The sequence below is a fragment of the Notolabrus celidotus genome, chromosome 11 (genome assembly GCF_009762535.1).
Source record: "Notolabrus celidotus isolate fNotCel1 chromosome 11, fNotCel1.pri, whole genome shotgun sequence".
Taxonomy (NCBI): Eukaryota; Metazoa; Chordata; class Actinopteri; order Labriformes; family Labridae; genus Notolabrus; species Notolabrus celidotus.
Window position 1 is genome coordinate 12,648,452 of NC_048282.1, and position 15,007 is coordinate 12,663,458.

Here is a 15,007-nt window from a genome sequence, read left to right on the forward strand (position 1 = left end):
TTATTCTCTAACTTACTGAGACATATAGCAATCACATTGGGCCTACCTGTCTAATCTCGTGCAGGCCCAATAAACAAATCAATTAAATGTAAATTAGAAACATGAGTAAAAGGCTAGGAATTACAAAGAAATAGACAAAACAAATTATGCAAACACTAAAACAGGCTAAATGGCAGATAACAATGTAAACAGTGAAAAATTGAAATTATATTAAAATAAAGAAATAAGATTTATAATTAAAACTTTGACTTATTTCGGTAGTATCAAAGTTGTCAGCCTAAATGAATCATCTAAAAGACCTTCTTGATTCTTTTATTTTTATTTCTTAATTTTTAGATTATTTAAAATAATTTACTGTTATTTAATATTGAGCATATGTCATATCAAAAGAAGAGAAGACAAAACGGTGCGCGTTAGTGTTACCTGACAGACTGCACTGAGGGCCCAGCTGAGCCTCTCTCTCAGGAAATCCCCTTCCTTCTTCCGCAGTGGGTAATGACGTGATGACGTGATCGGGCTGCAGCATCACGGCTCGTTGTGCTGAAGGCTGAAGGAGGCTCCATGATGCTCTCCGTCTCTGCTGCTCTCTTCTTCACGCTAGCCTGGATTTATCCGGCCCGGGCGCTCTACTTCCACATCGGAGAGACGGAGAAGAAATGTTTCATAGAGGAGATCCCGGATGAGACCATGGTGATCGGTAAGATGAGGTGTTAGGTGTTATAGCATGAGGTAGCTAACTAGCAGCGCAGGCGAACAGCTGGCTGCAGCAGAGATGCTGCAGAGAATTAAACGGTGTTATAAACACACACAGGGTAGTTACAGCGTTATTACACAGCTCAGTTTGACCTGTTCAGTCTCTTCACATTTAATGTGTGTTCTCTTCATAGTGAGAGGTAACATCTTACCTGTGTGTGTTTAACGCTTTCTGTCATCAGGCCACAGAGCTCCCTGTATGAGGTCTCTTTAGTTGTCCTTTTCCTTCCATGAAGTGATCACCTGTATTGTGCACCTGTATTGTGCACCTGTCTTGTAGTAAACATCCTGTTCCATGTGAAACAATACCCTGTGCTCAGATACTTACCTTATAAATCTGAGCCATGCACTGAATGATGAATGTTTACAGCAGCCAATCAATATGTTAGGGATAATGTATGGTTAGCAGGTTGTTCTGGGAAAAAGAATCCCGACAGGGTGAGACAACAACCTGCTAACCATACATTATCCCACTTATTACCCGGCCACTAACTTAAAATAAAAACATGTTGTCAAAAACACTGATTCAAATATTATTGATACACATTATAAACAAATAGATACAACCCAAACACCAATCTTTTATCTTTTATTGTGTTTAAAATGGTGATTACTGCAAAGCATCATTTTGAAAGTCAAATCCACGATGCCGTCTTTCTTTTGATCTGACAAAATGAATGAAAAATAAAAAAGAGTAAACAAGCGAGGCTAAAAACAAGAACACAGTAAGGTGATGAATAAACAAACATATGTGTGAGCTTTAAAGCTGAGTTACTCTACTCTGAACGATGATGTCTCTCTTATAACGTCTCTCCTCCTCGTTGCTCTCCTCTCACAGGGAAGTACCGGACTCAGCTGTGGGACAAACAGAGCGGCTCCTTCCTCCCGGCCACGCCCGGCCTGGGGATGCATGTGGAGATCAAAGATCCAGACACGAAGGTGAGGACAGAGGAGGAGCTGCTGTAAACACACACACACACACACACACACACACACACACACACACACACACACACACACACCTGTATACCTGTGGACAGAACCTAAAGATGTTTGTCTCTCTCAGATCATCCTGTCCCGTCAGTACGGCTCAGACGGGCGGTTCACCTTCACCTCTCACACTCCTGGAGAACATCAGATCTGTCTGCACTCCAACTCCACCAAGATGGCTCTGTTTGCAGGAGGGAAACTGGTACCAACAAAACCCTTGCTCTCTAACAATCTGACCTGTTATCATGTTAGCATGTTAGCATGTGTTGTCATGTTATCATGTGTAATCATCTTAGCATGTTTTCATGTTAGCATGTGTTATCATGTGATCATTTGTTATCATGTTTTGTCATGTTATCATGTTATTATATCAGCATGTTAGCATGTTATCATGTTATTAAATCAGCATGTTAGCATGTTATCATGTTATTAAATCAGCATGTTAGCATGTTATCATGTTATTATTTCAGCATGGTAGCACGTTATCATGTTATTATGTCATGTTTTGCACCAAAGATCCCTGCAGGTTTTTAAACTCAAAATGGTTTCTTGCAGTGGGTCGACCTGCTGAACAGGACTCCCCCCCCCCCCCTGCAGAGAATCGGTCCTCAGGATGTTTGTGACCACAGGCTCACCTGGTCCTAGTCAGACTAGTTTTCAGGCTCAGTTTCACCTCAGGCAGTAGTCAAAGACACTGAATCAGCTCTGAGAGTTTCTACATTCTGCTGCACCACAAACACCAGTCTGTAGAACCAGTTTCATCACAGTTTCTACATGCTGGCTTAGAATCATGTTCACTATCATAGTTTAGGAGTTGCACAATGATTAGTCTCATTAAACTGGACCCTCACTTCAGAATGCCAGCTCTGTGACCTCAGGTGATTTGAAACTCTCCATCTGCAGAGTCTGAATGATTGTTTTAACCTGCTGTAAATGCAGATATCATTTTAGTTTGACTTGTCGTCAGTGGATTCAATCTAGTCTCTAAAACTAGAATATAAACGTGAACACAGTCTACAGGGAGGTGGAGGTGTATGCAGAGCTTTTAATGTTTGAATACGCTCCAGTGTTGTCAGAAAGAGGAAGGTGCAGGTGCTTTCTCTTTGCTCCATGACTGGTTCAGTGATTCAGACTGCAGACAGATTCCTGCAGCGAGTTCTTCTGAGCCTCTTTCTAATCAAAAACAGCTGACATCTTCTCTTTGGACCTTAAACACTCTGATTCTGTGTTTCAGAGAGTCCACCTGGACATCCAGGTGGGAGAACACACCAACAACTACCCTGAGATCGCAGCCAAAGACAAACTGACTGAGCTCCAGCTGAGGGTGAGGCAGCTGCTGGACCAGGTGGAGCAGATCCAGAAGGAGCAGAACTACCAGAGGGTGGGTAACATGCTCACCTGTGAGAGGTGACAGGTAACGTTTGTGTTGAATCACAGACTTGACTGTGTGTTGTGTGTTGTGTGTTGTGTGTTGTGTCCTCTGCAGTACCGTGAGGAGCGTTTCCGTATGACAAGCGAGAGCACCAACCAGCGCGTCCTCTGGTGGTCCATCGCTCAGACGCTCATCCTGATTGTCACGGGGATCTGGCAGATGAAGCACCTGAAGAGTTTCTTCGAGGCCAAGAAACTGGTCTAACATTCGGAGACGGCGATAAGATGTGTCTACCGATGACCAGGAGGAGACGGAGGTCTGATTATCAGCCATACTCGATGCGCTGAGCCGCTCACAGCGGCAGGTATCGATCCGGTGACCCGTTCTCCCTCCACATCTTTTAGATCTGTATTATTTTCCGTTAGTGACACCAGCTGCCTCTCTGTTCGTGTTCCTGCTGACTCTGGACTTGTTACCTGTTTTTATCTCTTGTGCTGAACCATTAGATACACAGGTCACCTGAGGTCACCTGAGTTTTTTTTAAGGTCTGACAGGAGCAAACTGAAGATTGTTTAAAAGATGTAATAACCTACTAGTTTACTGAGAAGACGCCCTGAGCAGACCTGCATCCACACGTCTATACACTCCGTCTTCCTCTGATTATGAGTTCATCTCAGCTGTTTATTTATCGCTCTGTTTATTTATCTCGTAATCTCAGGATGACAGAGCTCGTCTCCGGTGATAACAGGATGATTTTCTGCTGATCAAAACTGCTTTGAAGCTCGGATGGAGACGAGTTTTGATCCTCTGACACGAGTTCTCAGCTGAGGTGAACTCTGTTTGGAGTAAATGAAATGTTTGGATGCATGTCTGCTTCATGACTTTATGTTTCTGTTGTTGTTTGTCAGTTTTTTAATCCTAAACACACCTGACTCATCTAAAGCCCTCACTTCATAAACATCACACAGCTTCCTCACGTCTTTTTAAAGCTGCTTCACTTTGACTCCACGTTCATCCTCTTTAAAGCCTTTAACCTTCACAGGAATCATGAAACTCATACCTGTTCAGTTTGGAGCTCTGAATCTTATCTGACATGAAGCCATGATAGAAATACCTCACAGGGCTGTTTTATTTTACAAGGTGCGGGGCTGCTGGTTTGAATCCCTGCTCAGGTGGGAGCCTCTCTGTGCATGCATGGGCTTCTCCATCAGTCCAAAGACAAGCTCATCACTCTGAAGCACCTGTAGTTAGGAGGTCTGTATTTGTCAGCCTTGTGCAGGTGTAGTTCACCTAAGGACAGCAGGGGCTGACCTCCTTAGGCCCCTGACAGGAGGATGAACAGTCAGATGTGAAAGCTAAGCTAAGCTAAGGGACTTAAACTGTACAGGTGTGCTGTTTCGTGCCCTGTGTTTCCTCCTGGATTGAAAGATTTCACTCACGTTTCTGAACTTTAATAACCTCCTGCTCTTACCTGGAGCTGAACCTCGCACGGATCGTAACAGAGCTTTAAACATTCACCCCTCCTCATCCAGCAGGCCTGAAGTCACAGGAAGCTTTACACCTGTACCAGGTGATGGTTACTCAGAACTGCTTCTTCATCAGCTGATGGCGAAAGCTCAGTGAGGATGAAGGATAATGAGGAGTAAATTAATACTTTACATATAAACACAAACTCTTCATATCACACTGAGTCCTGTTTGTACAGCAGCATTCAGAGCTCTGATGTTTGTGTATGAACTCTTTACGATCTCTTCTTGAAGCTGACGCCCCCCCTGCTCAGTGTAAATAGTCGACGGCTTGTTTTCCTGCTTTAGGGCTGTTCTGTAGAGACTCTGTGAGAGGATAGGGTTTATGTTTGTTGTAAATAAAACGTGCAGCTGTTCATTTTCTAAAACTTTTTACACTGAATGAAGTCTGCGAGTGTTTCGTCTCCTCAGTGTCCATAAACGTATTTATTCAGTCTCTGATCCTCGCTCAGATTTCTCTCTTTGATAAAGGATTCAGCTTCATGAGGAGGAAGAACTTTTTATTATCAAACAGGCGTTTTTTAAACACGGTACTTCTCCCGGTTCAGTTCACCTCCTGCTGCAGAATGTGTTAGATTATCTTTATCACCTCCATGTGCTCAATAAACACTCTTATTTAAGGCGTCCGTAGTCTCTGGTGTTATTCGTGACTTTAAGAAACACACAGCAGCTTTTTCCACACTTAGATTTATTGCTCGGCTTCAGCTGTAAACTCTGCGTCAACACGTCCAAGCTCGGGTCTTTAATCTGATTTGACAGACACACAGATGCCTGCTGACATCTTAAACCTCCTGCAACACAAAGTCAACACCTTGCATAGATCCTCACTGCCTCGCTCATCTCCACTAATCACAGCACAGACACAGAAACACTCACTCTGTTCATATCAAGAATAAAGATCTGACACACACACCGTACCAAAACAATACCAAACGCACGTACGTGTGTCGTTATAAAGGGATCGATGATTTATTAAACCAAGTCTCTGTCTGTACAACAAAAGCAGCACACAGCTGGACGTCACGTTTCTGCACGGTCACATGTCGGGTCAGGTAGAAAACATCAAACACATCCTCACTATCACCTTCATATGGACTCTGATTTCCATGAGCTACAGGTTAGTGACACGTTACTGTTAAAAAAGATCAGACGAGCTCAGTGAGAGGAGGGTTAATCAAACACACTTTAAAATGAGGCTGAGCTCAGAGCTGTACTCGCTCTGTGGAGACTGCCTGCTCACCACTCGCAGAGTTTGACTTTCTGATTCAGAGGAAGAGGAGCTCTTCTTCTTACTGTCCCGACACGGTGAGGTGCTGCATCTTCTTGGCCGCCTCCTCTGACACCGTCTTGGAGGTTTTTTCGGGGCTGGGGGCCGGGCTGGGAGCTGGACTGGGGTTTGGAGTGTTGGCTGCACTGTTGGGATACTCCCTGTTACCGAATATGATGCTGCCAACCCGCACGTTGGTGGAGCCCACCTCTATCTGTGACACAGGAAACACAGGCGAACATTAGAATCAGAGATACTGAGGGTGATGTACAGACTGAGAGGAACCTTCAAACATTAAAGTGTTCAACTGAACCACAGTTGAAAACTTTAAATGCAGAGGAAATTGGAAATATTAAGAGCACTCAAATAACTACTAATATTCAATTGATTAATGCATCTCTTTATGGTGGGTCTCAGTTTCACTGTAAACAGTAAGTTCCACAGAGGCTTCACTCTGGCTTCTTTCAGCGGTATGAACCCGAAACAGAAACTGATGTTCTTTTAATTAATGGGTCTTAAGTTTGCTGAAATCACAACATCATGATGCAGTTTAGTCAAAAGTCAAGCTTTGTCAGGTCTGTCCTCAAGAGGAGAAGAAAACTACTTTTACAATGTTTGTTTGTTGAATGGAGGTCTATGAAAGAGGATTAGAGACACTAATGTTTTTAGGTCTGACCTTTTTCACGGAATGTCAGAATCCTAGAACACCTGCTGTTGCTCTCCATACAGACTGTTTTTCCTGCAGACACCAAAGCCTGCTGACACCTGATTGGTTGATACTACTCAGACTACAAACAGAGACCAGAACACTTCTCAGACTCAAATCCAGACCCTGAGATGCAGATTCAACATGTTTCTGCATAATCTGTAATTACAGGTTAGTTGTAGCTGAAAGTAAAAATCTTTGTCAGGTCTGTCCTCAAGAGGAGAAGAAAACTACTTTTACAATATTTGTTTGTTGAATGGAGGTGGGATCCATTATTTCTGATGCATTCCAGGAAGTCAGGAAATCTAAATGCTGATTGTCTTTAGTGACACAGCATCAAGCAGATTTGTGTCTCAGTGTAAATGTTTGATCTAGAACAGATTGTCAGCTGCTCTTCATGCAGATATCTGTTTATAGAGAGAAATAAATCCTCCTCAGATTATCAACCATGGGATCCGGGATGTCATTATGCTGGATTATGTTCCTCCTGCTTTTGCTCTCCATACAGACAGTTCTTCCTGCAGACACCAAAGCCTGCTAACACCTGATTGGTCGATATTAAACTGGATGTAGGTGTTTACATTTTAAATAAAGAGATACTCACTGCGTGTTCGAAATCTGTGGACATGCCCATACTGAGTTCCACGTCCTCCATGGGAAGTTTCAGACTGTCGCACACTTCCTGTCTCCGACTCAGGAGCATCTGCAGGAGAGGAACATGAACAGGACTATGACCCCAACAAAACCATGCCAAAAATAATCGGCTGATGTGTTTGGTTTCAGTCTGAGATTAGTTTGATTTTTCAGAATTTTGATGAGCTTCAGTTTCTGTTTCTACTTTTTCAGTTTATTTTTCTTTCTTCCTCTCCCTCCATCTGAGCAGCATGTGTCTGCAGACCCAGCGGCTGCAGATTCAAGACTGGATATCTGGCACCCTTTTTGTTTGTGATGGCACCTAGTACATTGGAGAACAGAGGACCACACTTTCCCATCTAATGTGACCCACGCAAGGGTCATAGAGATTAAGTTTTATTACTGTGGTCCTGAAACTGCAGCCTCCATCTCTGCAGACCAGCTAAGTCCAGAGCCTCTGAAAGGACTTGTCTCGTGATAAGTGTGTACCTGAAAGTCGGGGTTAGGGCCCAGGCTGAGGTCGTAGCCGTAGCGTCCGATGGTCATGAGTCCTAAGAAGTGCAGAGCGGAGCACTGAGACACGATGTGCTTCACCGTGTTCACCGTCTCCTCTGGAGGAAGGCCGTGTTTACCTGCAGAGACCAGGTGACGCAGGTGAGAACACCAGAAGGTGTGTTTGTTCACAGACATGTAGTCAGCTACACTCACTCTGTTCTCCGCTGGTGTTGATCTGCACCATGATCTTTAACCTCTGCATGCTAGATCCTCTCAGACGCTGCCACGAGCTGTTCACCTTGTCGGCCAGTTTCGCAGAGTCCACCGTCTCCACCAGGAACAGGTTCGGCACACCTGAGAGCAGAGACAGTCAGTGTGAGGATCACAAACGTGAAGGTAGAACAGGACGGTGGACTGTCGCTCACCCAGGAGTTTGTTGACATTGTTCTTCTGTAGGTGACCGATGAAGTGCCACTTTATTTCGGGACAGGAGGATAAGATCTGGAGAGAGAAAGGACAGAGAGAGCGTTATGATGGGCTGACAGAGGAGAAGAATAAAGTGTAGTTCATAAATCTGTGAGCATACCAGCGGGTCTGAAGCCTTGTCCACCAGCTCGTTCACCTGGTGAGGATATACAGGTGAGGTTAGTCTCTTCACTCCTCTCTGAGTTTAACCTTCATGATGCTTCACCTGAACTCTATACTCACGTAGTTCTCTCCAAAGTTCCTCTGCCCCTGTCTGTACGCCTCCACCACCATGTCTGGAGGTTTGGTTTTACTGACAGCGACGAGGCGAGGAGGCACAGCAGGAAGAGTCTGTGGGAGACACACACACACACCCACACATATTTATCATCTCCATCAGCATGAGATCAGCAGCACAATGCGTCAAACTGTCAGGATCTAACTGATGGAGATGTCAGAGCTGCTGCTTCTTCTCTGACCTACATATCAACCTTCACGCAGCAGCATCACGCAGGATCCGTGCGTGATAAGAGCGACCTGTTCCCTGTGCAGGTCCGTGCTCAAGTGAGGACAGGCTGATCAAAGCGTGGATGAAGATCCTTCCAACATGCACATCACGACATCATGAGCTCGCAGCTCCTCTGCATGCAGACCCCTCCTGCTCCCCCGCACATCACGCTCACCACGCACAGAGCATGCATGCTGTTATGAAAGTGCTGCCAGCAGCTCTCTGCCTCCTATCCAAAGGTTGAGGTGTTTGGCAGCCTTACATAACGCGTCGTGCCGCCGCAGCGACACTTTGTGAATCCGGCTGAGGAGCTCTGTTAGCGGGGCTCCTCAGCAGGATTCTCCCGGGCTGTGGTTACCTTAGGCCGGCGTGCCGCCGCCTGGTTCACCCGCTCCACCACCGACTGCAGCGCCTTTCCAACCTCCTCCGACATTGCTACTTTCCACATACCGTCAGAGCGCGACGACACACACACGTCAAGAGACGTAGGGACACGTAAAGGAACGTGTTCCTGATGACGCCAGTAGCCTTTCAAAATAAAGGTCCAGCTGAAGAGGAAGTGGGTTGTGTGCAGAGAGTTCCCCCTACTGTAGATAGACGTAGATACACTCTACTGTATATGAACTCCTTATGAAAATGTACATCCTGTAATATTTGATGTAAAGCCTAAATCCTGACTGAAACAAACAGTTCTCTCTGTGACTGTTCATCCTTTGTCATGAATGGTGACATTTCCATGTGGCTAACCTATGATTAAAAAACGATATAATGGAGATAGGATTTGTATCGCTTAAATTATGTTGATAATATATGTTAAATATAACATAACAGTTGAAGCTCTCCAGACTTCAGGAGTAAAAACAGACTGCAGATCATATATTTGTAGTTTCATTAAACTTTGGTTATACTGATGGTATCTGATTTTGAACGCACCATGTTTTATGGAAAGGAGCTGGAACAATTATTTTTTGTTACTTAGGAAAAACAGACTGAAGTTGCAGATGCAATCATGTATGAAGATGGAAACAGGTTTATTCATTTATAAAAATATTGAAGTACCTAAGGCGTGTGTAACTGCATTGTCTTTCAATTGAGTATGATGAAAACGATGCCTTGTCTTTAAACACAGCAGCAAGGATAAGTAGAGTTTTGGTTATCTTCGGGCCACAGAGAGAGTTGAACTTTCTTCTGAAGCAGTGTAATTTGGGGCTGAATCAAAAAATAGATGTGAGATGGAGAGAATTCAGTCTGCTTTTGAAAATCACACTGAATGAGTGATGTTCAGATGTACTTTTTATTTTTTATATATTGTATTTCACATATAAAAGAACAAAACTAAAAAAATACTGCTCAATAACAAGAGCCAGGATATAAAAGGTAAATGCATAAGTATAACTCAACACAAACTTTAGAAGAAACATGCAGGAGGAGCCAGAAAACCCTGAAGGGCTTATCGGGGGTCCCTCCTAATAAAAGCATTCAACATAGACATTAATGTTGGAGAAGCTGGATACAACTAATGACAAAACCTAAGGGTTAATTAGAAGGATTAATATTCACATTTGGACAGCAGAAGAGTTGTTAACAGAGTTTTTTAAGGCTGGCTCCTGATTTTTGAGGTCATGAAATGACTTAAATCTACATTCAGCTCTTTAAATCTGTCAAAAAGCACAAAGTTAATCACAAGTTACTTTTACCTAAACCAACAGAAAGCTTCAGGCACTTTAATTCTGCAGTTTCCTTCCCACAAAAAAACATTATTTTTGTGTGTTTGATTAACACTACTGCTACGCTTTATTTGATATTTCCTAAGAGTTAAACTCCTGGAACAACTTTAAGGCCTGGAGCTGACTCAGAGTGAAGGAATGAAAACAATTTACCTGCAAAACACCAACCCATCACCTGTGGTCAAACTGACAGGTTGTTTATTATCCTGATTATGACCTGCAGTACATCTTATTTAACGCAGCTTTTAATGTGGCATTAAATTGAGATTAACATTTATTATCAATAATTTTTCACAGACTGACCAGGTCTCTGTATTTACACTTGTGTTCAGTTTGTTTTGTTTAGTACTGTACACTGCTTTTCTGCATCCAAGGTACTTCATAAAAAATCTGATGACTAAACCAACGTGACTTCAGGCTTGATAAGAATAAATAATGAACCCAGTGCACACCTTTATGATTGAAAGGACACAAAGTACAAAGAAACAGATTTATTCACAAATCAGAACATGTTCAAAGAAAGGATGCGTTACAGCTCAGGACTCGGCCTTCAACAAAACAAATTAACTAAAAATGAAAACAGGAAGTAAAAATGTGTGGATGTTTCTCTTCTGTCAGACTCTCTCTAAAGCCTCCAACATGATGATGCTGTTTCCTCTGATCACCTGCAAGAAACGAAATAAAACAAGAGTAAACTCACCTCGCCTTTAAAAACAGCTCATAGAGTCAGAATGAAGAGGCAATCTTTCACAGAGTCTGTGTTTATGAAACTTAAAGCTGCACATGGAGCTCAGCTTGTTCTGCCAGACTCTCATTACCATCAACACTACCTCATTCCACTGCCTCAAACACTCACTGAACCACCATGAGTGGATTCATATGCCATAGAAAATAGTTCCCCACAAACACACGTTTACCTCTTTGTTTTTATCCCTCTCATTAAACACTCTTAAAGTGATACACTGCACTGTTGGGTGTTGTGTGTATGTGATTAACTCTGTGTGTTTGCTTTATCAATTGTTTTTACCTGCAGTGTAAAGCACACTGAGCTCACATGTAATTAAATATGCTTCCTGAATAAACTGTGTTTGTGGTTTCTTCTATTTTTACTTTAAGGATTTCAGAAGCACAGAAATAACCAGACTTGTTAAATAAAATAAAGCCGCTAAATATACTTTATTATAATATGAGCTAATGTAATGGGCAGCGCTGCTTGCAGACACACTCACCACCATGCCGATGGTGTTCTGTTGTCCTCCGGGGCCCATCTCTATGGAGTCGTCCACGACAAGGTTCATGAAGGGATCGAACCCTCGCAGGATGCCCTGCACGTGCCGGCCTCCGTTTAACTTTACTGTAAGGATAAACACATCACTGGTCAATCTGCAGGTTCTAGAACTTCTGGCCCGTACAGAAACATTTAAACTGGACTTGTGTTGTTTCATCAGCACTAGGAAAGTCGTCAGTTCAATCCCTGAAGGTTTTTATTTTCATATTTTAAATGATATCTGTGATTTTTGAGGAGAACTGCTGAAAATAATAAACAAACAAATATGTCACTGGTTACGATTGCATTTAGTTTCTAGTTATCAGTCAACATGTTTGAGTTGATGACAGACTTAGTTGTTCGAGGGATTGATTCAATGTCCCACTGCCCAAAGTGTAGAAGAGTCCTTGAGCAAGACAATTAACCATAAACTGCCCCCCGTGCCGTGCGATCAGTGTGTGATTTGGATTAGGTAATACAGATGGGCTCAACATAACATCCTCTACATCCGTGTGTGTATGTGACATATGATGTAAAAGCAAAAAGTTGTTTTGCTTGTTTACCGGCTACAATCAAACTCCTGTACACAATCTAATGTTCAGAAACATCCATCAGCAACATTTCTCTCTCATATGTCAGACAGCAGCACAGAATGATGTGTTCTCTATGTTGTGTGGTGAGCAGAGGATGATTTAGGACATATTTTAACCTGAGACTGTTAACTACAAACACATACACTGCTTATTGGACTTCAGTGAATATCAGAGTAGTTTAACTTTTCTGAATAGGATTAAACTTGAAAATGATTCAAGTTCAGAATACATCAATTTGAATCCTGATCAGAGAAATGTTCTCAAAGTTAAACTAATATTCTTTATTTACTGTAAACAATAACGTGCTTTAACTGGTGCACATAGTTCTGCAGGAAAATACATTAGTTTCAGTATTTAAATAACTCATTTTAGATACTTGCTTCAACAGTGATCCAAATTTGGAACCAACAGTTATTTGTTTTGTGAAGATACAGAAACTACTGATCAATGTTTTACAGTGTATGGATGACTGAATTTACTCAAACGTGTCTCTACTACAACAGGAGATCACTAATGAACATATCATGGCTAGTATAACAAAGATATAGATTATGAGAGTAAATGCATCATTCTCCTTTAAATCACTGAATAAACACACAAATGAGTTATCTTTCAGTTCTACTCACAGGAGAGCTTCTTGTCCATGAACCTGAGGAGAGAAATAAGAATAAAGTTAAATGATCATACAAAGGTGAGCGTGCTAGCTGCTGTTAGCATGTTCCATTTGCAAACACTATAACGTTAGCATAACTGCTATCTAATCACGCGGGTTTAACACACTCTTAAGGCAGATTGATCTACAAACACTCAGACACTTACTTTTTCAGCTCGGGTGGGTGTGCTTTACTCATTTTGTTTGTGTTCTTCTCTCAGAAATAAACGCTCGTTGGATTTACGTTTCACAAACCGCGGAAGGAAAGCGTGCAGCGCGAGACCGGAAGAAGAGAGATCATGTTAACACAGGTTACTACTGTCTTTACAGCGCCACCAGCAGGCCGGGAGGACACACTGCAGTCATGTAGAAGCCAGGGGCGTCAAACTCAGTTCAGTTCAGGGGCCACATACAGCCCAAGTTGATCTGAAGTGGGCCAGACCAGTAAAATCATAACATAATGACCTATAGAGAAGGACAACTCTAAATCTGTCCCTTTGTTTTAGTGCAAAAAAGTAAAAGAACATTCTGAAAATGTTCACATTTAATGAACTATCTCTACAAAATCAGCTATTGTATTTTTTGCCATGATGAGTCTCAAAGTGGGGCAGAATATTTTACTCTTTAAGCCCTGAAACCTGCTGCGAAAAAACACCAAATACACAGGTTACCCAGTCACCTGACCCAGAGTGTAATGTTTACAGCAAAAGAACAGATAGATTATAATATTATCTGGATCCCTCAGTTCCGGCATGAACAGTTTGCTTGCTGGACAGTGTGTATGCAGGGTGTAGTGCTAGTGTTAGTAGTTAGTGGATCATCTTATAGTGCTCTAAAAAGTCTTTATGAATCTCAACCAAATTATGCAAACACCAAGTCATCTATTTTCTCACTTTGAGAAAAAAGTCCTGGAAAAAAAGCGCTGTTCAGGTGCGCTCCGTCAGCACTGATTGTATGCAACCCCCAGAGGACAAATTTGAAATAGTAGTTACTGTTATTGAAAAATTGCAGTTAATGTCTTCTCTACAATTTTTTCACTTTACAAAGTTGTTCGGCGGGCCGGATAGGAACCTCTGGCGGGCTGGTTTTGGCCCACGGGCCACATGTTTGACACCCCTGCTCTAAGCGAAAAGAGACACCACGGGCATACTGAGCCTGGGTTATAAAACTAATAAAAGAAACAAGTTCTGATTAAAGAAAGGAGACTTAACCCAGCACAGACTGTTTAATGGATCTGATCAGATATGTGTTATGTTTTATCAGTTCACTGATGTGTGTCAAGTAGTTCAGGGGTAAAGTTCCTCCGGTCGAAAAACGCCTAGGGACTGAAACGTTTCCTGCTGCTTTCACTCACCTATTTACACTTTGAGCTTGATTAAATGGACTGTTTGCATTTATGTCAGCCTGTGAACATTTTTTGTCCTTTCAGCCCAACCAGTGATGGAGCTAGATTTTTCTAAACAGGGCAAACAGGGGAACTGACTTCTGTAGGGGTGGCAAGGGATGGTAGCATTAGGGACTTGGCCCTAACACAGGCTACTAATCTCCACTAGTCACATCTACTTTGACTTCTAATGTAAAATAATAATGAAAAAACAGAGCAGCAACATTTAAATCTGCTGAACTGAATTCTTTAAGGACTCAAAAAGAAGGTGTTTGTCCGAAGTCACCATTTAAAGAACTAACAAAGAAAAATTTTCACATTAAAATGCAAAGAAGTTCTGTCTTTAAATCTGTAGAACACTTAGGCCCAATCTGCATGTTCTACCTGAACCCTAAGTCCTGAGCCCTTCTTGACCATAGACTGTAAATAAAAATGGACAGGGTTTCTCCGCTTCTTCCCGTTGTACAGTTCTGAAGCCAAAAAATCCCCCTCCTGGGCGCAGCCATTGTGCAGCCAGAGCCTGTGAAGCCACTGTAACGAGCTCCGCCCTACAGCGTAGCGTCACAAGACACTGTGTGTCCTTTGAAGTTTCACTCTACGGCGGCTGTGAATCAAAGGAAACCCGGAAGTAAAACCCCGTTTTTTAAACTCTAATAACTAACGAAAAAG

At 42.5% G+C, this 15,007-nt stretch overlaps 3 protein-coding genes across 4 annotated transcripts; 1 reads left to right on the forward strand and 2 right to left on the reverse strand.

Moving 5' to 3' along the window:
* The first annotated feature begins 489 nt into the window (after window positions 1-489).
* tmed4 (transmembrane p24 trafficking protein 4) lies at window positions 490-5,267 on the forward strand. Its single transcript, XM_034695754.1, has 5 exons — window positions 490-697; window positions 1,592-1,692; window positions 1,820-1,945; window positions 2,978-3,124; window positions 3,230-5,267. Exons 1-5 carry the CDS (start codon window positions 562-564, stop codon window positions 3,377-3,379), a joined length of 660 nt encoding a protein of 219 aa, XP_034551645.1. The 5' UTR covers window positions 490-561; the 3' UTR covers window positions 3,380-5,267.
* A 319-nt stretch (window positions 5,268-5,586) lies between these two features.
* On the reverse strand, window positions 5,587-9,228 carry plpbp (pyridoxal phosphate binding protein). Of its 2 annotated transcripts, none has more exons than XM_034695752.1 (8): window positions 9,074-9,228; window positions 8,451-8,558; window positions 8,329-8,364; window positions 8,168-8,243; window positions 7,956-8,096; window positions 7,737-7,879; window positions 7,219-7,317; window positions 5,587-6,122 (listed from the first exon to the last, which is right to left on the reverse strand). In XM_034695752.1, the coding sequence occupies exons 1-8, from the start codon at window positions 9,161-9,163 to the stop codon at window positions 5,931-5,933; spliced, it is 885 nt and encodes a 294-aa protein (XP_034551643.1). In that variant the 5' UTR covers window positions 9,164-9,228; the 3' UTR covers window positions 5,587-5,930. The 2 variants fall into 2 exon arrangements, with proteins under 2 accessions (XP_034551643.1, XP_034551644.1); XM_034695753.1 differs by lacking the exon at window positions 9,074-9,228 and adding an exon at window positions 8,691-9,020.
* A 1,690-nt stretch (window positions 9,229-10,918) lies between these two features.
* On the reverse strand, window positions 10,919-13,262 carry snrpg (small nuclear ribonucleoprotein polypeptide G). Its single transcript, XM_034695246.1, has 4 exons — window positions 13,122-13,262; window positions 12,929-12,951; window positions 11,672-11,796; window positions 10,919-11,107 (listed from the first exon to the last, which is right to left on the reverse strand). Exons 1-4 carry the CDS (start codon window positions 13,151-13,153, stop codon window positions 11,057-11,059), a joined length of 231 nt encoding a protein of 76 aa, XP_034551137.1. The 5' UTR covers window positions 13,154-13,262; the 3' UTR covers window positions 10,919-11,056.
* Window positions 13,263-15,007: the final 1,745 nt, after the last annotated feature.

Bases quoted from the DNA above. Each gene is read 5' to 3' on its own strand.
- tmed4 (XM_034695754.1), top strand. From the start codon at position 562: ATGATGCTCTCCGTCTCTGCTGCTCTCTTCTTCACGCTAGCCTGGATT. The intron at 1,946-2,977 runs GTACCAACAAAA...TCTGTGTTTCAG, and splicing joins TGTTTGCAGGAGGGAAACTG to AGAGTCCACCTGGACATCCA. The intron at 3,125-3,229 runs GTGGGTAACATG...TGTCCTCTGCAG, and splicing joins AGGAGCAGAACTACCAGAGG to TACCGTGAGGAGCGTTTCCG.
- plpbp (XM_034695752.1), bottom strand. From the start codon at position 9,163: ATGTGGAAAGTAGCAATGTCGGAGGAGGTTGGAAAGGCGCTGCAGTCG. The intron at 7,880-7,955 runs GTGAGTGTAGCT...TGGTCTCTGCAG, and splicing joins CAACACCAGCGGAGAACAGA to GTAAACACGGCCTTCCTCCA. The intron at 7,318-7,736 runs GTACACACTTAT...CCTCTCCTGCAG, and splicing joins GCCCTAACCCCGACTTTCAG to ATGCTCCTGAGTCGGAGACA.
- snrpg (XM_034695246.1), bottom strand. From the start codon at position 13,153: ATGAGTAAAGCACACCCACCCGAGCTGAAAAA. The intron at 12,952-13,121 runs GTAAGTGTCTGA...TTCTCTCCTCAG, and splicing joins CACCCACCCGAGCTGAAAAA to GTTCATGGACAAGAAGCTCT. The intron at 11,797-12,928 runs GTGAGTAGAACT...TTATCCTTACAG, and splicing joins CATGGACAAGAAGCTCTCCT to TAAAGTTAAACGGAGGCCGG.